The sequence below is a fragment of the Micromys minutus genome (assembly GCF_963924665.1).
Source record: "Micromys minutus genome assembly, chromosome: 1".
Classification (NCBI taxonomy): Eukaryota; Metazoa; Chordata; class Mammalia; order Rodentia; family Muridae; genus Micromys; species Micromys minutus.
Window position 1 is genome coordinate 104769315 of NC_137969.1, and position 26926 is coordinate 104796240.

The following is a 26926-nucleotide window of genomic DNA, read 5'->3' on the forward strand; positions in this document are numbered from 1 at the left end:
CAGCTCCTTTCGAGTACGTGGTAGCAAAGAATAAAGAAGCCCTGCCCAAATTAAGCAGACCAGACGGTGTGGACCAACTCCCGAAAGTTGTCTTCTGACATCCACATGTGTGTTCTCATGCACACATGCACCCACTTCTATATGCACATACCTATTGACATGAGCAAGGCCCTTTATATATATTTAATCCTTAGTTTTTTGAGACAGGTTTCTCTGTGTGGCTTTGGCTATCCTGGAACTTTCTCTATAAACCAGGCTGACTTCAAACACACAGAGATCCTCCTGCCTCTGCCTCCTTAGTGCTGGGATTAAAGGTATGCACCACCATCACCTAGCAAAAAGCTCTTTATATTTGGTTATTTGACTCAGAATTTAAATAGGACCCATGGGTAGCATTCGGTCTGTATGTCCGTTACATCAACTTCTGTGGTAGCCTCAAGCCTCTGCCGTTCTGTCAGATGGGTGGGGTCTGCAGAATTCTCAGATCCAGGATGTGATTGGTTGTCAGTATCTCTGCTGGGGCATCCAGGGGCTCACTGTGTCCTGGGTGTTTCCCTGAACGCTCCAGCTTGAGACCTGCTTGTGTTCTCCCTCAAGGGTTGGTGGCTCTCCCCTCCCAGTGGGATGTCATCTCCATCTTTGAGGACACCTACAGTCCCTAATACACACCTATAATGATGCTGCCTTGGTCAGCGGGGCCTGGTGTCTAGGATTCTTGTCCACAGATGTTCCAGCAGCCTCCGCCTTGTGTCTGAGCAGCCACTGTGGACCCTGGCCAAGGGGACCTTTGCCTGCCCATTCTGCGTTATTTCATCCTCTCCTGGTTGTGAACCTTCTGTATAGACTTTTCTAACCCTTGGTTATTTGACGAGCCTCAACTTTTCCTCATCAGATACAGAAAGGGCAAGATGAGTGTTTTCCTGAGTACTCACCAATTGATCAGTCAGAACAGCAAGTTGGTACTTACATTAGTTTTCATATGTTAATATTCCATCATTATCATAAGATATTTGAGACAAATAATTTATAAAGCAGGGGTTACTTGAATTTGTTACCCTAGAGCCACCAGTCCATAATCTTTGTCCCCAATGTTTTGGGTCTCTGGTAAGAATGTGTGTGATGGAGCAAACTGCTAATATCATATTAAGCGAAAGGAAGACCAGGGTCATACAACCCCCTGCAGGGACCTCCCCGTGACCTAGCATCTTCCCACTAGACCCCCACTTATTAAGGATGCTGTGCTACTTCCAGATAGCGTTCGTAGAAAACAAGTGGCCCTTGACATGCAGGGCTCTTGGCTTTCCATTTTAATATCATTCTGGAATTACGTATGCCAAGATGTCCCTTATTATCTGAGGCTCAGGTTGACTAGACATCTGCGTGTTTATTTGCTGATGTGGCCTGTCTAGCTGAGGTGAGACTCACCACTTCACAATGTCACTGGGTCCAGGAAAGTAGCTTCAATTACTCTGAATCTACAGCAATTAAAGGTAGAAGAGATAGGCTCAGCCCTTGTGTGTGCTAGTGGGGCAGGGCCATGTACAAAGGCAACTGAGGACAGGTAATCACCCCACCATGTCCTCCACTGAGGCCATAGCACCTTCCTGGTATGCTCATGTCCTTCCACTTCCTCCCCAGGGCCAGAGAGGAGCGTGGATGTGACAGACGTTACCAAGCAGAAAGACTGCAAAATGAAGCTGAAAGAATTTGTGGACTATTACTATAGCACGAATCGCAAGCGTGTTCTCAACGTGACCAACCTTGAATTCTCAGACACCAGGTGACAGGCTACTCTGGGTTGGGGCTGGATGGGTCTGGCTCAAGGCCAATTTCACCAGCCTAGAGTTCTCAGGATGGTATTGGGCCATCCTGGTGAGAGGGTTGCAAGCACTGCCTTGGGTCGTGCTCCGAGTTCTGGGGCTGTGAAACCTGGTTTGGGGTTCTACCCTGGTGTAGGAACTGTGAAGCTTTGCTTGAGGTTTTACTCTGGGTGGAGGCTGCAAGGCCTGGCTTGTTGTGGTCCTACACCATGCTGGCTTGGTTCTCCTTTCCTTTAAAACACACCGAACGGCTCAGGTGAATTAGGAGCCAAAGGAAAGCAGCTGCTCACAGAGAAAGTGATGATGTGCTGAGATGACACACTGACATTTACACACACCTGTGACACACACTCATGACACACAGACCATGCACACACCCACTCACACTCAGTACACTCCTGGATGCCTGTGAACAGACTAAGACACATAATAACATACTCTCATGACACACTGAGGCAGCCCACAGATACAACTGTATCATGACACACTCATAGAACGAGATGTAGACACAAGATAGACACACTTACGGACATTCACACTCGTGAGCACACTTAGGACACAGCATCAGTGTGGCTGGGAAACCTGTAGCATATTCCTTGTACAAACACACAACCCCCTTTGACAGTCCATAACCACTGAAACTCAGCATGTGACACTAACGTCACATTTGACACTTCCATCACACTCCCCCACCACATGTACTGACACCCTTGCGTGCACATGTGTACTCACCCACACAGAACTGTACTGTGGTAGCTGCTCTGCACCACCCCTAAGCCCATCACTGGCTTCAACCTATGAGGCCACACATAGATGTCCCAACAGGTCCCACATGTTATCATTGACAGGATCCTGTGGGATGGTGTGTCTGGGTCATTTATGCACAGACTGTATCCTGTCTTGAGACTGAGATGTGGTTCTAGACTGTGGTTCTTGGTGGCGTTTCCATGGAGATGGGGAGTTCCCCTCCGCTGGTTGGGGAGAGACAGCAAGCCTGGAGGTCACACACATGAGGATCAGGGAGCGTGGACAGGGAGAGGCACCTGGGGTCTGATACCTTCATGGGTCCTAGGCTTCATCCAACTGCATTAAAAACCTGGGAGGGTTCTTAATTGGGTTGTTTATAGGAGGAAGGCATGAGTTCCCTGGCGGTGACTGAGAGGGATCTCCAGGACAGTGTACAAATGTGGGCATCGGGAAAGTTGGACATGTAAGGTGCATGTCCCACAGAGAAACAGTCTTCAAATGCAGAATTTGTATGTGTCATATTGAGGATAGGTTGAGTCAGGGTGTCAGAGTTCCACCTGTAGGTGTGGGGAAAGTCAGCTCATATGTAAGATGGATACAGAGGATCAGGTTGTACAGAGCTACTCCAGACAGCCTGGTCAGGTGAATGTGGTGGAGACTCGCGGGCCACGGTATAAAGCTGGGTATAGAGGCATGAGAGACCCTGTTTGGTCGGAGGCAAAAACAACGACCACATTTGGTTCTCTGTTGCAGCATGGGGGCTGCAGACACTTCACTAAGCCCCAGGTGTACTACTTTACATTCTATTGCGGTGATAAAACACCATGACCAACAGCAAGTTGGAGAGGAAAGGGTTTATTCCATTCTCTAGTCTGTCATGCAGGGAAGTCAAGGAGGGAACCTAGAGGTAGAAACTGCAGCAGAGGGCATGGAAGAATGCTTACTGGCTTGCTCCCTATGGCTTGACTTTTTTTTTTTTTAATGCATTTCAGGACCATCTGCCCAGGGGTGGCACCATCACCCAGAGTGGTCTGGGCCTTCCCATATTGGTTATTAGTCAAGAAAATGCCCTACAGACTTGCCTATAAACCAATTTGATAGAAGTGATTTCTCAGTTGGGATTCCCTTCACAGATGACTCTGTCTTGTGTCAAGTTGGAAAAAACCAACTACCACATCAGGTCACTCATGCCTTTTCCCACCTTCCCTGAAAGGGATGTGGCTGATTTGACAGTAACTAAATGTGACAGGGCGTCTCTGGCCTGCTTGTGTTTTGCCCTGGAGAGAGGTGGCCTTTCTTCAAATGGCACACAGGCACTGTGTGTGAGAAACGTTTCTTGTGAGAGTCTTGTGGTGCCAACCCTTGGGGGCCACTTTAAAGCTCTCTAAGACCTCTTTCTCACCCACCTTTTTTGGGTAGACACAATCCTCTGTGGCCTTTGCAGCCCCATGCAGTGGCTAGGCTCATCCCACCCTCTCCAGCCCTTTCTTTACTCCCCTAGTCTGCAGTGAGATGTCTGCCCCAAGCCTGCAGATTTACGAGGTAGAATGTGGAAGGAGCCTCATACTGTTCCTACCTTAGAATGCATTAAAAATGGAAGCCCTGGGCCCTGTCCTTCTGACTGCTCTTCCTTTTATGGCCCTAGAATGTCCAGCTTTGTGGAGCCACCTGACATTGTAAAGAAACTGTCATGGGTGGAAAACTACTGGCCCGATGACGCACTGCTGGCCAAGCCCAAGGTGACCAAGTACTGCCTCATCTGTGTGAAGGACAGCTACACTGACTTCCATATTGACTCTGGAGGTGCCTCAGCCTGGTACCATGTTCTCAAGGTGAGCCATACCCCTTAAGACATAGCCTTGTCCTCAGGACTATGGCCCCTCCAAGCCTTGTCTGTGGCCAGTGAGCCACCCACTCCTGGGTTGGGGGATACTGGGATGGCCGGTTGTGGGACAGGAAGCCAAGGAGATGTGTATGAGGAACATTTGGGATCAGTGGCAAACATGTGTCTGATGCCCTTAGAGCTCATTAACAATTAGGAGAGGCCACTGGGTCACCTAGTGCCCAGAGTAGAGTGCAGGGGGGCTGGGAAGACTTCCCAGAAATCACTGTGGAGTTAGCAGGCAAGATGGTGGCTACCTGAGCCAGCAGGAAGGGTTGGGGGCTCATCACTTAGGCAAAGGGGGACCTAAGAGAACAGGACGTGAATAACAACAGAAACCCTGGGCTCTGGCCCTGACAGCTGCAAACTACACTCCTCCAGACCAGCTGTGGCTTCAGCTGGGGTGCGGCCTCACGTGCCTGCTCCGCTCCTGTGAGGCTTTGAGCACACCATCATCATGTCTGTCACAGAACATGAGAATGAGGCTCTTTCTGCCCGACTTTCACATAACCACCTGGGAAACAGTGACTTTTCTCTTATCTAGTCTGGAAGCCCAGAAGCTCTGAGAATAGAGATGCTAAGGACTTGCTGGGTGGAATTTCACATTCTTTTTTAAAATTACCTCCTGAGCACACATGGAATTTGTAGTGTTGTGGAATAATAATATGTGTGCTGCTCATGGCCAAATCAGGCTCACACCTAGAGCCTTCCAAGATGCAAAGCGGTACTGCAGGTGGGGGTGGTGAACCTGACTGGGTGATTTTCAAGTCAGGACCCATCACTGGGCCCAGCAGAGTGTGATGGGCTCCACTCCAGGCCCATTGTCCCCAGCACCTAGTAGACTCTGTTACCTGCCACTGTGCTCCAGCTCCTAATGGGTTGTATCCTCTGGCCAGGAGCCCCGAGCACCTAGTAGACTCTACTCCACTGCCTGATGTCACCAGAGTCTGTGGCCTCTGCTGTCCTAGTGTTCCCAGCACCTTATGGCTTCTCCCCCACCTACCATCCTCAGAAACCTAGTGGGCTCTGCCCTTGTCCCAGAGTCCTCAGCACCCAGTAGGATCTACCCCTACTCCCACCAGCATCCTCAGCACCCAGTAGGCTCTACCCCTCCCCCCACCAGCATCCTCAGCACCCAGTAGGCTCTACCCCTCCCCCCACCAGCATCCTCAGCACCCAGTGGGCTCTACCCCACCACCAGCATCCTCAGCATCCAGCAGATTATCGTCCACTTCAGCAGCCCCAGCACTGGGTGGGCTCTGTCCTACGTCCCTGGTATTTCGGCTCTGCTAGTGAGTTCTTTTGGCAGGGGGAGAAGATCTTCTATCTCATCCGGCCAGCCTCAGCCAACATCTCCCTATATGAGTGCTGGCGGTCAGCCTCCAACCACAGCGAGATGTTCTTTGCTGACCAGGTGGACAAGTGCTATAAGTGCACTGTCAAGCAGGGCCAGACCCTCTTCGTCCCCTCAGGTGAGTGTGCTGCACAGGTACAGGGCCCATTCCTCCTATCTTATTCTCTAAAAGACTTCTTCCCCCTCATGTGATTTGACCACATTTTTGAGATTGAAGTATGGGCCCCACTGTTCCATCCAGTAGCCGATTCTCATCCAGGTTTCTTAGTGATTATGTATGTGCTTTTCCACTTAAAAACGGGATCCAAATGAGACCTCGGAGCATGACTGAACTCTCTGACTGGTTCCACAGTCTCTTCTTCCTTGAAGGAGTCCTTTTAGTTACTCTGGGAGGCATTATGGCTTTTCTGGAGTTCAGCCCCACCTCCATCCCCTGGGATAGCCTAGAGACAATCTCAGCCTCTGGGGAGAATGACAGTCCCAGCCCTGTCTTTTCTGACCTGTGGGGAAAGGTCTGAGACTTGGGCTCCCTCTCCTGATGGCATTGCTGCCCTGGGGAGTCAGCTTGTCCCCTTGGCACCTAGACCTCAGTTTTTATCTGTCTGGTATTGGAGTGTTCAACGGCCTGTTACCTCAGACACACTCCCTCCGTCACCTCTCTGGGAGGGTCCTACCCGGCCTGAGCAGGTAAAACTGGAGTCTCTGGTGAGTGGGGGAGGTGAAAGCCAGCATGGGAGCAGGGTAGTCACAGCTTTATGTGTCTTTCCCAGGCTGGATATATGCCACACTCACTCCCGTGGACTGCCTGGCCTTTGCTGGACATTTCCTCCACAGCCTCAGTGTGGAGATGCAGATGAGGTAGGTAGCTCCTTCAGTACTGTCCATCCACCCTTGCACCAGGTTACCCAATAGGCACCTCAGTGAGACTCCCGGGCTCAGCCTACGGGTTGCTATGCTGACATAGGTGTGTGGAGGGAAATGGGGGATAGGTTCCATGCTCTGGGCTAGTGCCAGCCTAGCAGTGGTTTGGGAACATGAAGGCTGTTGTCACCTTTCCTAGACCATGGCCAGCATCTCTGGTAACTACTCTGCTTCTACCCATGGGGCTATCATGTTGGGTTACATCAGGCCCAGTGGGGAAGAGTCGCCTCAGTCGCCTGGACTTTCTCTTGCACGGTCTCTATGATGCTCCTACCCTGACTGGTTCTTTCCTGTGGCTTCCAGGGCATACGAGGTGGAAAGAAGGTTAAAACTAGGCAGCCTGACTCAGTTTCCCAACTTTGAAACTGCTTGCTGGTATATGGGGAAGCACCTATTGGAAGCATTCAAAGGTACCTGCTCCAGGTTGATGACTTGAGCCTGCAACCCTGGTCTAAGGGGTATTATGTCCCTTTGTGAGCCCTAATCATGACCCCTTAGGACACTGGTGGGAGAAGGTACCTGGGGGGTGGAGTAAGCTCTGACCATATAAGACAGGGCTCGGGGTTTCTGGGCTGAGAGGGGAGAGAGAACTGACCGGTTTGGGGTCCTGTTAGATAAGCTTCATGAGAGATGGGAGGAGATGGAAGGTCAACCTTTCCCTTCAGGGCAGGTGCCAGGTGGGTAGGCACCCCAGATTCCAAAGAGAACCGTTGGCTGGCAGTTGGACAAATAGTCTTGGGCCTCTGAAAGGCCTCTTGCTGGGGCAGGCTAAACAGCCACCACACTAACTATTGTGTTCCTTCCCAGGTTCCCACAAGACTGGGAAACAGCTGCCCCCACACTTAGTTCAAGGAGCTAAAATTCTCAATGGTGCTTTTAGGTCATGGACGAAGAAGCAGGTAGGAAGCAGCTCGATTGTGTATTTGTCTGAGGGAACAGGGGATGAGTGGGGAAGATACCACACGTGTGTCCTATGGAACATGTAGTAGACACTCCCTCCAGGCTGGCCTAAGCTGGCCTGCTAACACTAGCCTTGATCCCCTGAGGTCATAACCCCAGCTCACTCCCCTTCTGTGTCTACCTTTAGGTCATGGCTACTCTGTTTGCAGCCCCCAAAGATAGCCTTCTTCTCTGGCAGGGACCCAGAGCATTGTGTACCATGTCTTGTTCCATGGCAGCCTCTCACCCCCTGGGATGGCCATGGCCCTGGCTGGGTAGACACAGAATGGCTTAGGCACTGCAATGGCCGAGTTGGCACTCACCTCACTCTTCCACAGGCTTTGGCAGAGCACGAGGACGAGCTCCCGGAGCACTTCAGGCCCTCACAGCTCATCAAGGACCTGGCCAAAGAGATCAGGCTCAGCGAGGTAAGACCATGCTGGGGCCACTGACCCCCGGGATGAGGTGGGTCCAGAGCCTGCTAGGGAAATGTCTCTGTATTAGTAATCATGCCCAAGGCTTGGAGGGTGCTTGGGGAGAAGAGATGAAAGGGGGATGGAGAACCTCAGGTCCAGGCTTTGAGTCTGATCCTAGAGGAAGTGGATGGCCTCCTGGGCCTGGATAGGGTGGAAGAGCCCCAGGTTGTTGGGGAGTGAGAGACTGTGGTCCGGGGCAATGTGAGTGGGTTGTGTAAACATTTCCTGATGTTACTGGATGGTGTGATGAGCACGTCACTTGTCAATGTGGAACGTGTCACATGGTGTCAGCTGTGTGTGCCTTTCTGGGTTGACCGTTTCTCCCTATGAGGGTCTCTTGAGTCCTGGCATGGTCTAGAGTGAACACAAATAACCCTCTCCTTTTCCCATACCAGAATGCCTCCAAAACTGTCCGACCTGAAGTAAATGCTGTCACCTCCTCAGATGAGGTCTGTGACGGAGACCGGGAGAAGGAGGAACCGCCATCTCCCATTGAGGCTACCCCACCTCAATCCTTCCTGGAGAAAGTGTCCAAAAAAAAGACTTCCAAGACTGTGAAGATGCCCAAGCCATCCAAAATTCCCAAGTCCCCCAAACCCCCCAAGCCCCCCAAAACCCTGAAGCTCAAGGATGGAACCAAGAAGAAAGGGAAGAAATGCAAAGAGTCAGCCTCGCCCACCATCCCCAACTTGGACCTTCTTGAGGCCCACACGAAAGAGGCGCTGACCAAGATGGAACCGCCCAAGAAAGGAAAGGTAGGCTCCTGAGCCCCTCTCTAATATGCTGAGGCACTGCAGCCCCTGCCTTGGGCCAGACCAGAGGGACAGCTAGGGATAACACCTCTTTGTTCTTTGTTCCTGGGTGGGGAAGGGAGACCAACTGTAGGGTAAGGTCTCCAGAGAATACTAGGGTTCAGGGTCTGACTATTGATGAATCTGCCCAATCAAAAAGTTCTTCTCTGCCTGTGCCAGACCTAGGCCTGCACATCCAGGCCCAAATCCTAGGTAGATCCTGAAGAGCAGTGAGGCCCCCTGGAGAAATAGCACAGTTTGTGCTGTGGTGGGGGTAGCACCCGGGAGGGCCACTGGATTGATGTAGGGCCACAGTGATCTTCTCATAGAGGCCAGCTTGCTTGGTTTCCCCGAGTACTAGAACGCACTCCTGAGGCTAAGGCTTTAAAGATATCCGAGGCATCACATATATATTGTGAGAACACTAGGAGAAGGCAGAGGGTTGGCAGAGGGGATTGTTATAAGGGTCTGAGCCACTGGGGACAGGGAGAGATGGGCTCCGTAAAGGCTCTTACCAAATCTGTGAGATTAAGAACAATTGGCTGTGAGTTAGGAGGAGTGTGTGTGTGTGTGTGTGTGTGTGTGTGTGTGTGTGTATGTGTGTGTGAGTGTGTGTGTGGTGCCATGTGTGATATCATGCATACATGGACATGCGGAGTGAAGCATGATTTGGAATGTCCACAGGAGTGTATTCGGTAAAGGGTCTTACTGGATATGTAATGGAATATTACATGGCCTGTAAGAGTCCACTGGTGCTGTTCTTCTGGGGCAAGGAAGGAAGGAGGGAGAGAGGGGTGGATCTGTAGGTGGGTAGGTAGGTGGATGGGTGGGTGGGTAAGCAGATAGGGAAGAATAGTTAGGTAGATGGGTGGACGAGAAATGGGAGATTAAAGGAACAGATAGTTAGATGGGCGGATGAAGGAATGGATGGATGTGCTGTGTGGGGGCCAGCAGGAGTGACTGGTCTCTGCTGCCGTAACCCCAGCTCACTCCCCTTCTGTGTTGACCTTTGGGTCACGGCTACTCTGTTTGCAGACCCCAAAGAGTGTCCTGAGTGTTCCCAATAAGGACCCAGTCCACACGCAGAATGACGTGGAAAGACTGGAAATCCGAGAGCAAACGAAGAGCAAGTCAGAGGCCAAGTGGAAGTACAAGGTGGGGGTGCGTGTGGACCTGTGCCGGGGTGCGTCTGCCTGTCCCCAGAGCCACAAAGAAAGTGTGTGCCAGGAGTGACATGACTTCCTGTTAGCCACCCTCTGTAGACTGTGTCTGTAGAGCCAAGCATGCCGTCTTTCATCCTTGTGGTCCCATCTCTGGTGTGTGTCCCCATCCCCAGAAGCTGGACAGCCTCCCAGGATAGGTCCTACATGCTGACGGGCAACAGCTTTCCTGCGCATGTTCTGGTCCCCAGTTGTACCCCCTAGCATGGGTTGGGATACTAGCCTCTCATCCCAGTGTCCTCAGGGACAACCTTGGTCTTGCTTTCAGAACAGCAAACCTGACTCTTTACTGAAAATGGAGGAGGAGCAGAGGTTGGAGAAGTCACCCCTGACTGGGAACAAGGACAAGTTTTCCTTTTCTTTCTCCAACAGAAAACTCCTGGGGTATGTGAGAATCTGGGCAGGGTGGGGGGGTAATCACAGTGTCCCACATCACATACATGCCCCACACGGGCACCCACATCACTTCCTATAGACACACCCATCACTTGCACACTCATGTAGACATTCCAAATCACACTTCAGTCCACATGCAGTGTATATATGACATTATGCATGGCAACACACACACACACACACACACACACACCATAACCTTCACCAACACCGTTTATGCCAGACATGCATCCCCCATTCACCATGACACATACATTTTTATACCTTCATCACATACCCTTTCCATACATTTGTAACACATCTATCCTATAGGCATCTCACACCCTACACTCGATACAACATGAATACATGCATGCACACCCTGTGTCATAGACGCATCACACATAACACACTGTACACTTGGTTGACCCCCTTGAGAGGCTCTTTTCTGAGACATTGGTCTCACTCACTGCCACTGTGTTGTATGGAACATCCTTATTTCTGCCTCTGGAAGAGCCCAGCCGCAGGGAACATAGAGAATACAGCTTTACTGAGGGCCAGCGAGGGAGCAGGGAAACCCGACGGCGTGGCTGGCATGAGCTAAGGCTGAGGAAATGAGCAGGGGTCAGGAATCACGAATCTGAGCCCAGTGGCTAGTAGGTCAGGACAGTACACACCTAGTAAGTTCATGACGACACATAAACGTATGACTAAGAGGATGCTGGGATGGGGGGTGTGTGGATTTGGGTGCTGAGGACGGGCAGCACTGAGAGAGGGAAGGCACCAGCTTGGGAGCCAGGTGAGCCTCAGCATGGCCCCTGTAGCCTTGGCTCCAGTCATGAACAAGAAGAGTGACCCCTAGGCACATTTGTCACACCCACAGTCCCCACACAGTGTAGGTGATAAACGTGTCCTGCTGAGATATCCTCGTTGCCTGTAGGAATGGCAGCCTCTTTTCCTTTCTGAGAAGGGAGAAAGAAGACTGTGGGTGATGGAGAGACAGGGCTGGGGCCCCCCAAGTGGCACCCACAGGGCCTGGTCTTGCTATCCCGATTTGATGAGTTTGGTTCTGTCGTTTCAGTAGACATGTCCCAGAGATACAGCTCTATGACAAGGTCATGTAGTTTAGAATATGCAGACAAATGAACAAGCCTCTAGAGTCATGCATATATATACAAGTGTGCACGGGGTGGTATCTGTGGCTCAGCTTTAGCACAGCCGGGTGACAGCCTTTCCTGAGACTGCTGGAGGCTGTCTGCCAGTGTTGTGGGCATTTTATTCAGCCTGCTGTCCCACTTGTTGAGAAAAGCGTGTTCTGAAGGCCTAGGGAGGTCCAAGCCAGATCCGGGGAAAGCATAGCATATCTGACCTAGTCCAGCATGAAGAAAGTTACACAGTATTTCGGAACCCAGTAGAGGCTGGCTATGACCACTGTGGCTCAGACCTGAAGTGCTATTATTTTTGTTGTTGTTGTTGATGTTGTTTTTCCAAATAAAAGTGTGTAGAAAGAGACATGAGAGTTGGCCCTGTTCTCGCCTGAGATTTCATTTAAACTCTGGCGGTCTGGAAAGGAGGGCTGTGGTCTATGCTTGTCAGAACCAAAGTGCATTCTAGAGCCTCAGTTGCTTAGATCTTTCTCTACAGTGCATGGCTGTGTATCCTGGGCCTCATCCCAGGTGACATGGAACAAAGGAGGAGGCTGTAGATTAGAGGATGTCCCTCTCCATAAGCAGACTTCTCACAGCGGAAACTCAGGGTTGCACAGTCTCTGGCCAGCTGCTTGCCCTCTAAGCAGAGGCGTTCTTCCAGGTCCCTGTGAGGGTCTATGGTCTGCTGGCCTCAGGGCCCTGGGGTCCCACTGACTGATCCTTTCTACTCTAGCTCCAAGGCCCTCAGGCCCCCAGGCAGCCCTGGTGTGTTCGGGACCTTGCAGAGCTTCAAGGAGGACAAGGCCAAGCCCGTGCGCGATGAGTATGAATACGTATCAGATGACGGGGAGCTGAAGATTGACGAGTTTCCCATCAGGAGAAAGAAGAACAACCCCAAAAGGGATTTGTCCTGTGAGTCTGGTGGGTGTGGGCAGGGTTTTCCAAATGGTCTCGGCTGACTCCCTGAAGGTCTCTGATTGACAGTTGTCTACTGTGCTTCAGTCTTGTTAGAGAAGAAGGAGGCTCTCCTCATCCCCACCTCGAAGCCAAAGCTGGACTCCGCGGTATACAAGGTGAGGCTCCCAGCCTTGTCTCGAAGCCTGTGCAGCACACTTCTGCTTGAGGTGCAAGGACATCCACCTTCCCACTGTCAACTGGGATGATGATGTGGGGTTGGCTGGGCTCAGATGTGGGGTTGGCATAAGAGGGACATGGTCTTACTTAGTCCTTGGCACCAGGGCTAAGAGGCTGCTCCTCTGGGCATGCCCATGGGAGACAGATGCATCAAGCCTTGTCCCCAGGTGTAAGAATGGTAAGGGTCGGTTCCCCACCAGCAGGGAGGGCTCTTACACTAAGTTGACCTTCAAGGCTCTTTTTAGCAGAAAAGGATCTTTGCTGAGGTCTCAAGTTTCCCTGGGAGCCCAGGAGGAACGTGTACCAGTCCCCTGAGCCACCTGCTGCGATAAGCCTGTGTAGGCCAGAGGTTAATTGGCACAACATCCTGGTTGGAAATTCTGGGGCTTTCTGTGGTAAAGACACCAGGGTGTGAAGGAAACTTTAACCTTTGTGGTTTTGAGGACCCTAGGAAAGGCTTGGCACCCACATCTGTCTCATGAGGACCTCACCGTAGTGTGAACCTTAGACTACCCTTTAGCATTCATTAGAGCAGAACTCTTTAAAACTCATTTCCCCATGAAGGGGAAGGTTACCCCTCCCCAGTGCTCTGCCCCCACCAGCTGCTCTGTCCCTGGCTCCACAGAGTGACGACTCCTCCGACGAGGGCTCTCTGCACATCGACACGGACACCAAGCCGGGCCGAAATGCCAAAGTGAAGAAGGAGAGCGGGAGCTCAGCGGCAGGCATCCTGGACCTGCTGCAGGCCAGCGAGGAGGTCGGGGCGCTTGAGTACAACCCCAACAGGTGGGCCCTGGCTCAGTTCCACAGCACTCAGAACATGGCTGCCTGCCCCTGGGCCCAGACCCGTCACACAGTGATTGCCACGAGCTGGGCTTGCGGAGCAGCAAGAGTAGGCTTCATTTGATTCTTGATGGCCCCAGTTAGATTCCTGCATTGTTGATTTGGGTTTGAAGCACTTAACAGTTGTTTATCTCTCATTGAAGCTTTGGTGGTATTTCCAGGTATGACACTGACCGGTACCGACGGGGCATAGCCTATCCCCTCCCCCAGAGACCCTCCATGACACACATCAGGATCAGTAGTGCCCTCTCATCTCTCTAGTTGAGTCTAGCTTCAGACTCTGTATAATTGGGGAACCTGAGACTTAGAGCTCAGACAGCCTTCCCATGGACCACAGCTTGGAGGTAGCAGAGGCAGGCCAGGCTCTGGGCCGACCTCACTCGGGGCTACTGAAGAGTTGTTGGGTGCTGGGCTGTGTCCACTTGTGTGTGCTGTCTTGGGTTCCTGTTCATTCATCTGCCTGAGTTGTCTTTAGTTGATGCCCGAGGCAGCAGCTCACCCTGACTCTGAGGCTGCCTCAGCAGGTGGAGGCCTAGGTCAGGCCTACTCATAGATGACGTGAGATCCTGGTAAGGTGGATTAAGGGCTTGATTGAAACAAGCTTTTGCTGAATTAGTTGGCCATATTTTATTTCATAGATCACTGTTTTGAATGCAATATCATGTTCACAGCCAGCCGGCCGCAGGCACTTTCCTCCTAGTGGGAGTGAAGCATGGTGGGAGGGGTGTGCGTGGCTTTGGGCACAGGGTACGATACAGTGAGAGCTTTTGTGGCCACACGGGGAAGCCTGGCTGTGGCTTCTTCTCATTGGAGCACCTCCACACTGGCCCTGTGCAGGGCGTCACAACCTCAGGTGGTGGAGATGCCTGACTTCCGTGAGAAAATACATGCTAGCTAACACTTCACTGGCTGAGCTCAGAGTCTGAGAGACGCCCCTCCCCCTCACCCAAGATTCCCCCATGATCCTTTAATGGAAAGGCCTGGGAAACTGGAACATAGGGTGAACCTGGCACCACCCAGGGTGAGGGCAGACAGGGCCAAGGGCCTTGCCAAGGTACCCTGTTTTGGGTGCTGTGAAGGGAGTACTCTGGGTGGCACAGATATGGAGATGGAACACAGATGGGGGTATTGGAGTCCTTCTGTATGAGGCCAGGAGGGGGCTGTCTGCTAATGAGAAACCAGAGCTGTTGTGGCCCCGTGCCCCGAGTCTGGGAAGAGTGCTTTGCAGACCCCACATGTGTCCACACACGTGCCTCAGAGGCCAGCCAGCCCCCTCTGCCTGCCGCAGGCAGTTCCTCTCCCAAAGTCTCCCAGTTGGAGCATGGGTCAGTTTTTGATGGTCCATTTGCACTGTTTTAAGTACTGACTGTTTGGAAAAAAACAGCTGAAGAAAACGGAGGAAAATATGTTAATTTCTTGTGGCTGATTTGCTTGGTGTTTACCGCTTTGGGAAAAGGAGGGGATTTAGGTATGGTAATTGGAGGATTAAAGTATTATTTTCCATGCTGACTAGTTAAACTTTGTTCATTGATTCTCCAGCAACCTTGTAGATAGACGGGCCAGCTGGGTCTGGGGTCACCCAGATGGCATGGGTGGGAAGCTCATGTCCACAGGGGCTCTCATGGGGGTCCTGCCATCAGTTTTTAGGAGCCTTGTGGTGGGTGCCTTGGCATTTCCCTGTGTCTGGGGAAGAGAACAGGATAGAAGACTGCACCCTGAGGGTATAAGGTGAGCCATTTGTACCTGCCCATGCTCAGTGAAATCCACAGTGCCAGGACAGCTGCTGTCCTGTGGAATGCAGCCCTGTATTGTGCACATGGTAGGCAGGCTAACGAGGGCGGCTCCAGCATGGCTTTCTGCAGAACTCAGGGCTGTGTGTCTTGGCCTTCCATCATGGCTTTGGCCTGTGGAGGCAGATTTCCCAGAGGGCTGTGGAGACTCTGGCTTCCCTCTCCTTGGGCTCAGAAAATGTCTCTCAGTCTATGGGGCATTAGCCTAGGAGATGGCTTTTGTCCAAATTTGCCTGTTCAGTCTCGGTGGGGCTGTTCTGTCTCTCTGACTCTTCCCCACCCCTAACAGGGCCTTCTCTAGAACCCTCGTGTTCTGAGCAGTAGCTCTTATAGGTTCCTGTTTGAGCTTCTACCAGGGTCCTTGAACCTATACATAAGGTAGTCTGCCCAGAAGCACTGTCTCACATGTATGCCATCTTGAACAAGTAGAGGGAGGCAACTGGGGATGGATACTATGCTAGAGGGGTACTGTGCTGGAGGGAGTACTATGCTGGAGGGAGTACTACGCTGGAAGGGGTACTGTGCTAGAGGGGGTACTTGCTAGAGAGGGTACCATGCTGAAGGGGATCCCTGGCTGCAGTTCCATGTGCTGTCATTGCCGTTCATCACCATGGTTCTAGTCCTGGGCTCGCCATGAGATCTCTTAACACAGCTTTTTAGAGACTATGACACTTGCTCCAGATGTTTGGTTGTTCTCAGGTATCCAGGATATAAAAAGGGAAATGCTGGGGACTAAAGGGCTGTGATGCAGAGTCTCAAGAGGCACCATGGAGTAGAGGGAGGAGACAGCATGCCTCTGGACCATGACCACCTAGCTGGGTCATGTGGCAGATGTGCCTGGTATTGTTAGCACTTTTCTTCACCAGCTGAAATGAGTCATTCCTGTCTGCTGGGCTTGTCTGAGCTAGAGCAAGTCCCCAGGTCTTCCTGGAGCCAGGGGATGATTGGCTCTCTACCTGGGCATCATGTGGCCATTTGGATTCTATGCTGGATTCTGACTCAGAACCTCCTGGCAGGACCTAAGTGTAGGTGTTTTTGAAGTTGTCCAGGTGGTTCTAGCTTAGACAGTGGGAAGCCTAGGCTGGAGAAGGTGAGTGGGGTGGGCCAGCACAGAGCCCTGAGGAAGCCAGAGCTAGATTCTGTTGTAGAGCCTGGTAGAGATTGTGGAGACCACCCAGAAGCCACCCAAGACCTAACCCCCAAGTTCTTTGCAGTGTGGTAGCAGCCAGGCTTCAGGTCTGTGCGATAACGGTGAACACTGCTCCCTGAACCCAGTTTGGGATGCTCTTTCTGGAAGGCAGGGCACCAGTGCACTCATGGGAAGGTGAGGGCATGGGGCAGTAGACAAGGGCATTGACAGGAAAGCACAGAAAGAGCACGTCAGCCAGAACTTGGCAGAGGAAAGCAGACAGAACCCTGTGGTCAGCCCTTCGTGGAGGTCCCCAAGCGGAAAACCTGGCTAAGCTGAGGCATGGCTGTGCCTAACCAAGAGATGTATGGATACAGATAGAGGTGTGTGTGTGTGTGTGTGTGTGTGTACATGTATACAGGCAAGCATGGTGAGGGTGCAGGGCTGAGTACAGGTGTAGATGAGGGTGTGTGCTGGTGTAGACAGGTGTAGCTGCAGGCACAGCTGTAGATGAGGGTTCTGGTGTGGCTGAGGGTATGTGTGCAGGTGTAGGTAAGTGTGTAGATGAGGGGGTAGCATTGATGGGGGTGGAAGTGTGGATGAGGGTATAGGTGTGGATGAGTGTGGTTGTAAATGGAGGTGTAGGTGTGGATTGAGGTGTAGGTGTGAATGAAGGTGTAGAAATAGATGGTGTAGGTGTGGTTGGTGGGGGTGTAGGCATGGATAGGGGTGTAGGCATGGATGGGGATGTAGGTGTGGATGAGGGTATAGGCATAGATGGGGGTGTAGGTGTGGATGGGTGTATAGGTGTGGATGGGTGTAGGCATAAATGGGGGTGTAGGTGTGGATGGCAATGTAGGCATAGATGGGGGTGTAGGCATGGATGGGGGTGTAGGCATAAATTCGGATGTAGGTGTGGATGGGGGTGTAGGTGTGAATGGGGGTATAAAACAGATGGTGTGGGTGTGGCTAGGTGTATAGGTGTGGATGGGGTGTAGAATAGGGTATAGGCATAGATGGGGTGTAGGCATAGATGGGGTGTAGGTGCAGATGAGGGTATAGGTGCAGATGAAGGTGTAGGTGTAGATGGGGGTGTAGACATAGATGGGGGTGTAGGTGTGGGTGGAGGTGTAGGTGCAGATGTAGGTGTAGGTGTAGATGGGGTGTAGGATGGGGTGTAGGCATAGATGGTGTAGGTGCACATGTAGATGTAGGTGGGGTGTAAATACAGTGAAAGTGAGTACAGATGTAGGTAAGTGTGTGTGTGTGTATACAGGTAGAGATAAGGATGGGGCACAGGTATAGGTGTGGTCTTGGTGAGGGTGTGGGTGTCAATGGAAGGTATAGATGAGGGTCTGGATTCATCACTTGGGCATAAATCACCGTGGAAGAGTGTGTCGTGGGAGAGAAGTGGGAACCTTCTGTTTCAGTGTAGGACTTGGGAGGAGGAATACCCCTGGTTAGAACTGAGGTCAGGGTGTGGAAGAGCATAGAGCAGTAGCAGCATCTGGGGCTCTGGCCAACTCAAAAGGCGTAAGAACCAGTGCATTGTGGTGTAAGCTCTAACCCCATCTGCCTTCTGGTATGTTTCCGTATTCCATCCCAAGGCCTTGTTCCCTCCCTGGAGTGAGACTGAAGGTACAGAGGGGGCCTGCCAGACCTTTCCCACTGTTGTTTCCAGCCCGTATCATCCTGTGTCTGCTGGCTGCCCAGGCTAGTGCGTATACAGCCATGGTCTTTGGGCTTCAGTTCCAGCACCTTGGACTGCAACTGTTGACAGTGGGCTACCGGCTCTAGTCTGTGACCCAAATGTCCTGACTTTGGGCCATGAGCCATGGCTGAATGCGTCTTGTTTCTCTCTGTCCCCAGCCAGCCCCCTGCCTCCCCCAGCACACAGGAAGCCATTCAGGGAATGTTGTCCATGGCCAATCTGCAGGCCTCTGACTCCTGCCTGCAGACCACATGGGGCACTGGCCAGGCCAAGGGTGGTTCACTGTCATCCCACGGTGTCCGGAAGAATGGTGGTGGCAGCAAAAGCTCAGGCAAGCGCCTGCTGAAGAGGACTGCCAAGAACAGTGTGGACCTGGAGGACTATGAGGAGCAGGACCATCTGGATGCCTGCTTCAAGGACTCAGACTATGGTGAGTGTGGCTGCAGGGCAGGGATGCTGCCTGTAGGGGGCAGCACTGACTAGGAGGCCCAGAAACTACAGTTGAGACTGTAAAACTGTCACCATGCTCCACTTCAGAATGTCCCATCCACAGTTTGTCCCTCCCCATCCTGGCCACTTGTCATGCACTTCAGGTCTCTGTGGATCTATTTTGGACACATCATCTAAAGTGATCATATAACATGTGACTTTTTGTGGGCCCATGCATACTGTGGCACATGCCAGAGTTTCCTTCCTTTCTCAGGCTGAATAGTATCTTTTCCTGTGTATAGGAAGTCTACTGTAAGTCCATGCATGCCTCCATCCCTGGGCTCCCAGGCTCTTCTTTTGGCTGCTTTGGTCTCTTGGGACCTATATACTCTAGTCCCTGGGCTGTTTCTGAGAAGGTCCTGCTGGGTTATAGGTATACTTAGCTTTCTGATGTCCATGCAGCTGAACGTTTATCAGTTACAGGGCCTTGGGGTCGCTGCCCCCACCCTGTCTGTAAGACTGAAAAACCGAGCCCCAAGAATGACCCTGCAGCCATATGTGAGGTCAGAAACCGACAAGGCTCTGTCCTTCTGTTGCGGGTACAGGCCCTTTGCCTCCTACTAGCAGGACCTGCCTGTCTCAGGTACCCGATCTCTCATACCCGACCTCAGGAGGCATTCCTGCTTGTGTCAGGCTCCTAGTGCTCAGGGTTGACTCCTGTTTAGTCAGGGCCTTCTTGATAGTCAGAGGTTTACTGACCTCTACTGTGAAGGAGAACTCCTAAGGGGGGGGGGGCAGGGTCCTGCCCATGCTGAACAGATCTATGCCCCTTGATGGGCGTGCTCTGCTTAGATAGACAGCTGGCAATGTGAACTCCTGTTTCCTCTCTCTGTGGGGTATAGGGTGCCAGATTCTCCTGCTACCCACAGAATCACTAGTCTGGAGGTTTCTCAGTTGGCCTTGTTGATCAAGGGAAACAAGACCCACAGTGTAGGAGTCGCTGGGGAGCCCCTGAGCCAGGGAAGCCCTGCAGTGGCCATGGCTACTAGGCAAGGCACCTTCTCCCAACCCGCTTGGGAGGGTCTTGGGGCTTCAGGTACAGTGGCATCAGGCTGGTCACCTCAGTCTCCCACTCCCTGCAGCAGCCTCCAGAAAGATTGCATCTCACAGGCTTCCGAAGCCGGCCTGGGGTGGGCACAGCCTGTGCAGCCACTCTCCTGCCTCATGCGGGTGCTCTTGTTATGGCAGCTTCAATTGCACAGCAGGTCTGAGAACCTAAGGATAGGTCTGGGGCCACCACTTAGAAAGGTCACCGGGCCACCACAGCCCCATCCCCTCCCCAGCCCTGGCTATACTTGACCACTCAGGGGCCTGCTCTCCTATGCTTCCTCAGTTTACCCCTCACTGGAATCTGACGAAGATAACCCCGTCTTCAAGTCCCGGTCAAAGAAGAGGAAAGGCTCAGACGACGCTCCCTACAGCCCCACAGGTAGAGCTGGGCGGGGCCCTGATATGTGGCCACTGAGGACTTAGGTGTGGCTCTAGGCATTTCTAGGGGAGATTGATCAGCTCCCCATAGGGCCCTGGCTGTGGCTCTGCTTTGTGATTTGGGATCTCTGAGCCTAGATCTCACTCTAGAACTTTCTCACCTGGGGGCCCCTCCTCTCCAGTGCCCTCTGTAGGAGGATCTAGGAGGGGCACCCAAAACATGAAGGGGTGGTGAATGGGATCAGGCATGTCCACCTCTCAAGGTCCCCTACCTACCTGTCTTCCCTGGCCCAGCTTGCTGGACCTCCCATTCTTCCTTTTAGATACCCCAGTATAGCACCATCTTGGGGAGAGCGGGTGTGACGTGGCTTCCCGTCCAGAGAGTTAGATGCTAATGGACCCCAGTCTGGGACAAATGAGCCTCCACTTGCAGAGCTGATTCGTTGGTCTTTCCCTTTTCTTTTCCACAGCCAGGGTCGGTCCGTCAGTGCCAAGACAAGACAGGCCTGTGCGTGAGGGGACCAGGGTGGCCTCCATTGAGACTGGGCTGGCAGCTGCTGCAGCCAAGCTGTCCCAGCAGGTGAGGAGACTGGAGGGCTCTTGTGAGAGGAAGTCTCCACTGTGTGAACTTAGACTGACCTCTAGACACCTGGTCATTGTCTCCCTGTGGAGACTGTCAGGCAGGAGAGTGGCTCCAAATTCTGGGTAGGTGTAGGGGGGAGCCAGGTGCACAGCTCATGACCTGTACCATCGCACTAACATGGTTGCTCTCTAGTACCCAGGACATCCTATTAAATGCCTCTGGAGACTGCTCCCTTCCCAAAAGTCCAGACACTTTTAAGTGGTGCACATAGGCAGGAGCTCTGGCTTGTCTGCACTTTATCTTCCCCTCCCCTCCTTCCCTCCCCTCCCCTCCCCTCCCTTCCTTTCACTGGTCATTTTTAGCAGAACTCACAGTGGGCTCACATGGGCCAGGTTTCCTGCCCTGGGTTCGGTGGCAGAGGCCACTGCTCTCTCAGCTTCCTACCTGGTGGAGGTCTGAGCCACCTTAAAGCCTGCATCTGCGTTGGGGCAGAAGTGTCTTTGCCCCACTCTGATATACCTGGGCCAGCCAGTGGGTAGCACACCTCCACACTTTGTTCTTAGGAGGAGCAGAAAAACAGGAAGAAGAAGAACACCAAAAGGAAGCCGACTCCTAACACTGCCTCCCCTTCCATCTCCACCTCTACTTCCACCTCCACGGGTACCACCTCGGCCTCCACCACCCCAGCATCCACCACCCCGGCCTCCACCAGCACAGCCAGCAGCCAGGCCTCACAGGAGGGCAGCTCACCTGAGCCCCCGCCTGAATCACACAGCAGTAGCCTGGCTGACCACGAGTACACAGCAGCCGGCACCTTCGCAGGGGCCCAGGCTGGCCGTGCCTCCCAGCCCATGGCCCCTGGAGTCTTTCTCACACAGAGGCGGCCTTCTGCATCGTCCCCCAACAACACTGCTGCCAAAGGTACCCCCTTTTGCCCTGTCTGCTCCTGCCCCTAGGAAGTATACTGCAAAGGGGATTCTGGCCCCAGGACAGCAGGTGCTGGGCATCTGACAGTTACATCTGCATCTGCATGGCCCTCACCCTTTACATGAATGTTTGCTGCTGGTCTGCTTAGTCATGTGTAAGACATAGGCTGACGGCAGGAGATTCAGCCCAAACAGGGCTTATTGATTACAAACTTCAGGACTAGTTCTCAGCTCAGAGCTCTGGTTCAGGCATTTACCATAGGTGAAGCTGGGTGTGATCTGAGCCAGGCTGGTGGATTAAGCCGCTCTGTGGGTTAGAATGTCATACCAGTCAGGCCCTGTGGAACCCCTGTGGCCTCGCTCATCCCACCTGGGCCTAGTGGTCAAGTTTCAGAGGCATGGTTACTTACTGGTGGCACTTGAGATGATTTTGTTGCTGGGTTAGGGCCTCACATCTTAGCCATGCCATCCTGAACCAAGTCCACCCTGGTTCCTACACCTCTGAGCACTTTGGGTCCATGGGGGAATTTCTGAGCCCAGAGCTGATTGGCTGGTTCTACAGAGGTGGGTGGGGCTTAGGGGGTCTGTGGGGATCCCATCCTCCTGTAGCTGTCACTCACGCTCTTTTTAAAAAGAATTTCTCCCACCTCTGTAGGAAAACGTACAAAAAAGGGCATGGCCACCGCCAAGCAAAGGCTTGGAAAGATCTTGAAGATCCACCGGAATGGGAAACTGCTCCTCTAAGGCTTGGAAAGCCAGGATCCTTCTGCTCTGCTCAGGACCCCCGGAGCCCCGCTACATCAGCCCCTCCCAGGACGGTGGCTGTGCCCCCTGGCCCGGGGAGGGCCTTGCCTCCTCCCAGCCACCTCTCCCCAATGCGAGCATCTATCCCTTGAGCAGGTGGAATGAGCGGAGCATGGCCGTCCCTTGTTGTGAACACGGACATCCTTTCTCAAGTTGCTCAGAGTGACCTGAAAGTGGCCCTGCCAACTTAAGGATCATTCTGGTTCCAGGACAGCCTCCAGGCTCCCCACCGGAGCCTGGTGACCTCTATGGCTCTGCTTGGGAGCATGAGGCCTTCAAGGAAGGTGCAGTGAGCCACGCTCACCAGCCCGAGTCCGAGCTGGCCCCAGGCTGGCAGCCTCCCAAGGCGTAAAACAAAGGCAAAGTACAGAGAAAGAGAGGAGCTGTGGGGTATTGAATGTCCCCTTCCTCCTCTTCCTGAGCGAGTCTTGCAGCACTTGACCAGTGAGGAGAGGTTGCCCCAGCTCCCTGGCTGGCAGGTAGCAGGCTAGGTTTTGGGTGTCACACCCCAAATGCCTGGGGACATTAGGGCTTGTCAGGACCCACAGTTAGGTCGGTGTGTTAGTGGGTGGAGGAGCCACTGTGGGGTCACAGGGGAGGGGTGACAGCTCAGCCACGTCTTAGGGTCCGGGGGACCCAGGCTAAGCCACGTGGAGGGGCCCCACTCTGGAACAGCACTACTAGGCCGAGGCACCCTGCCCTGAATGGGTGGACAGGTGAGCAGGGCCACCGGGCTGGAGCCAGCATAGCAGCGCTTGTCTGAGCCCCTGGGTGGCATCATGAGTGTGAGCCATCTCAGGTGGCGGTATCCACCCATCAACATGGAGGGGCTGGGTTTGTTTCTCAGGCAATCCTGTATTTTCATTTTAGATGTATTTCCGGAAGCATATTTTTCATAGAATGTAGCGTGTAAATAGCTTTTTAAATGACTTCTTTTTTACAAGAGCAAAAGTATCTCTAGGAATTTCTTTCTATAGAGCCCTTCATTAACCTTTATACGAGTTTTTGCTCCCCCACCCCTTCTCTGATGGACGGTCGGGTTCTGGCCCCCACCCCCTTTTCTTTCCTTTCCTTTCCTTTTGTTACCCCTTCTTATTTTCCTCTTAGGAACTAAGGTATTGCCTGAAAAACAACGGCGTCTGCGCGGCCTTACACTCTGTCTCTCAGAGCGGATAGTACAGACCCCCTTCCCACTCGCCCTGAAGCCGCGTCTCCAGTCTCACACCAGCTTCTTCCATCTCCTTCTTGTATGACGAGGGTCGGGGATGCAGTTACTTTGCTAGCACCTTGTGAAGTATTTGTGTTTCGTGATGCTGTAATTTATTAATGTTTGTAGCTTTTTATATTTGTACATTTCTTATGAGGTTTGTTTCTACACCCGTTACCTGGATGTGTTGTCCATGAGGAGGTGCAGCTTGGCGGAGGCCTTATCCACTCCCACTTGACCTGTTTGGAGGGACACCATCCCCAGGGCCCGGGGCTGGGAGAGGGGCATCTTGCAGGCCCCAGGCTTACTCAGAACTGGTGTTTTTAAAGTTTCCTTGACCCTGTCCTTGTGAACATTTCTATAATCTTAACCCGGGCATCAAGCTGTTCTCTCTCTCTCTCTCTCTCTCTCTCTCTCTCTCTCTCTCTCTCTCTCTAATTTTATTATTATTTTGGCGACATGTACATTTCTAACAAAGTTTATCGTGGCTATTAAAGTGTTCTATTTCCCAGTTCATATTACTCTTGTACCGAGTCCATGAGGTCTAAGGCAACTTGGACCAAAGTTTTAAAAAAGTAAAAATATTTCAGGTTTTGTACAGAACCATGTGTCTGTCATACTTGTCTCCTTCTCTGCCCTCCTGTCATTCGTGGGACACGTGATGATGGGACTAGCTTTCTCTGGCTGGTGCTTCCTTGGGCAGGGGCATCTTTTAGCTCCCACTGATGTCTGTAGCAAGTCGACAGAAGCCACCCTGCCTGTGACACTCACTATGTGACATCTGCTATGGAGAGGATGGGACAATGCCATAGGCAAGGCTGAGGGACGAGTATCAGTTTTGTCTGGGGAGGAAGCTGATGGCAAGTGAACAGCCACAAGAAGTTGCCCTGCTCACTGGCCACACTCTGCTGAGCAGGTCCCTGTGTTCTCCCAGCCCCATAAGCACCCTGGAGTCACTCACCACTAACGACTAGAGCTGGAGGCATGTGTAGCCAAGGTCACACAAATACAGGGAACCAGCATTAGAGCCAACACCCTAAGCAAGTCTTAAGGCAGATCCCTGGGGATAGATGTGAACTGGTTGGTGTGATTCCTAGTGCCTACTACCGTGTAACATATCACATGGTCTTGGGTTGAGCCCCTTATGAGCCTTATGTTTTTTTTTTTTGGTGCCTGCTGGATACTCAGAAGAGAGGCTCTACCTTGTTGGGGTAGGGGGACCAACTAACTACACCTCTTCCATGAGGGAGGGTCCCAGTGTTGCCACTAGGTGGCGCCTTACGCCCATGCTGAGCTGCAGGCTTCAGGCACCTGGGTGTGTATACCCCTTCATGCCCTCAACCCTAATGAGCCATGGGGTGATCTGATGACCCCCCCTCCCCGCACTGAGATTGTTCTGGGCTGTCCCTATCCCATCCCTGAAGCATAGGCGTTAACACCTAAGCACTGGGTACCTCCAGGCCATGGCACCCCGAAGTTGGACACCTGGGCCTCTTGTTACCAACAGGTTGGCAGGGTTGCAGCCCAGACTTCCTGCAGCAGAGATGGTTAGTTCATCCCTTTTTCAATGTGGTTGTTAGAACTGTCAGGAAGCTGAGGATCCAGGGCCTGAGAAGAGCTTCTTAAGGCCAATACTTCTCAGGGGTTAGCTCGGATCCCCGGTGCCTTCCAGCCAGCCTATGCCACATGGAGAGGTTTTGCTGTGTGCCATGCAGCCCATGTGTATGTAGACGAGGAGCTCAGGGAGGCACCCACCAAGCACAGCTTCATTCTGAACCATAACTAGCTTTTGTGAGCTTCCAGGAAGAGTCCCAGTACAGCCCAATTGGAGATGACGCTTTCCCGGTCAGCCAGATCTCAGGCTGCTCAGACAGACTTGTAGGTCAAAACAGAATGAGGGACCACTGTTACCTCTGAGCAGGCCCTAGGGAGCTCACATGGTGGATTTCAGAGTTGGCGAAAGTCAGCAGAGGGATCATTGGTGAGCCAAAGACAAGGGCCCTTCCACCCTGTGCCTGGCATGTTCCCATCTGTTCTGTGCAAGACGGTGACTGAGTCTATCCCTCTGTGTCCCCCTGGTCCCAAAGCCAGTCAAGAATCTACAGCCGATGGGGGCAATGCTCAGAATGAACACGGGGGGGGGGGAGGCGGGGGCTGGGAACAAGCCAGTGACCAGAGGTTTCCTTCTCCCCTAGAGCAGGAAGGAAACAAAATTATAACAGCATAGGCTGAAGAGACTAAAAACAACCACATTGATTAAGTAACTACCAAACGCACGCATGACAATTTTTTTTACACATATGACATTACATACATGATGTGTCACCCTCTGAAAAAGGTCTCACAAGAGTCTTTTCCTGGTGGGGAAACTGAGGCACAGTCACAGCTACTAGAGTAGAGTTTGGGTGAAACCTATTCTGCCCTATGACTTGGAAACATCTTCTGAGTGATACTCTTTTGCAGATGGCAGCCAGGAGGGCAGCTTTCAAGGTTTTCCTGATGTCTAGACCCCTGTAAGGGACTTGGTTATCACCACTCGCTCCTCTCTGGGTCCTTTTCTGTCCCCAGACTAACCTGGGTCTGCATTACCCTAAACTGCTCTGCCCTAAAAAGGGATTCACTTTGCAGACAGCTGCACTGAGGTAGGACAGGACAGGGACACCTGGTCACTAAAGGCTCTGCTCTCTTCTCTATGGGATCAGAAAACTGGGCACTGGCTCAGTTGGAGAGTTGAGGGGCACACTGTCAACTGCTGATATAGCTCTGGGAAGGTGCCACAGGAACTTCAAGCTTAGGCCCATGGAAGGTGCAACCGGGTCCATGTTAGCCTGTCTGGGCAAGAAGGCTTTCTGAGCAGGTGACTTGAGAACACAGAGCACTAAGATCCTAAAGGGAGACTGCTGGACAGAGGGATGGACTGTGCAAAGGCCCTGGGGCAGGGTCAAGTTTGTTGAGAACCTAGGAGGCAGTGATGATGGGAAGAGATTGGGAGCTGCCCTCATCTTCTCCTGGCTGTGTAGGCTCAGCTCTGTCATCTGCAGAATAGGAAGACTGACCCTGACTTACCTTAGAGGTACTTTAGTCTAACTCCTCCCAGCCAGGCCCCTACAGGAAGTGATCTAGTCTCCTACAGCCTGCCCAGAGAATCTGCTTTCTTGTGTAACCTTGCGCAGGGCCATTTCCCTGCTCTGGCCTCACCTTGTATTGCT

The 26926-nt window shown here is 52.5% G+C and overlaps 1 protein-coding gene across 1 annotated transcript in view; it reads left to right on the plus strand.

The window, feature by feature from the left end:
- Positions 1-24320, plus strand: part of PHF2 (PHD finger protein 2) — a 65518-nt gene extending 41198 nt beyond the window's left edge. The window contains exons 5-22 of the mRNA XM_080928194.1: positions 1639-1780; positions 4213-4399; positions 5759-5921; positions 6574-6661; positions 7028-7134; positions 7532-7623; positions 8002-8091; positions 8535-8894; positions 9966-10085; positions 10419-10534; positions 12407-12585; positions 12676-12746; positions 13433-13593; positions 18439-18710; positions 20103-20198; positions 20668-20777; positions 21344-21701; positions 22362-24320. Of these exons, the coding sequence (XP_080784320.1) occupies positions 1639-1780; positions 4213-4399; positions 5759-5921; positions 6574-6661; positions 7028-7134; positions 7532-7623; positions 8002-8091; positions 8535-8894; positions 9966-10085; positions 10419-10534; positions 12407-12585; positions 12676-12746; positions 13433-13593; positions 18439-18710; positions 20103-20198; positions 20668-20777; positions 21344-21701; positions 22362-22450 (2801 nt within the window). The 3' untranslated portion in view covers positions 22451-24320. The remainder of the gene's footprint in view (positions 1-1638; positions 1781-4212; positions 4400-5758; positions 5922-6573; positions 6662-7027; positions 7135-7531; positions 7624-8001; positions 8092-8534; positions 8895-9965; positions 10086-10418; positions 10535-12406; positions 12586-12675; positions 12747-13432; positions 13594-18438; positions 18711-20102; positions 20199-20667; positions 20778-21343; positions 21702-22361) is intronic.
- Positions 24321-26926: the final 2606 nt, after the last annotated feature.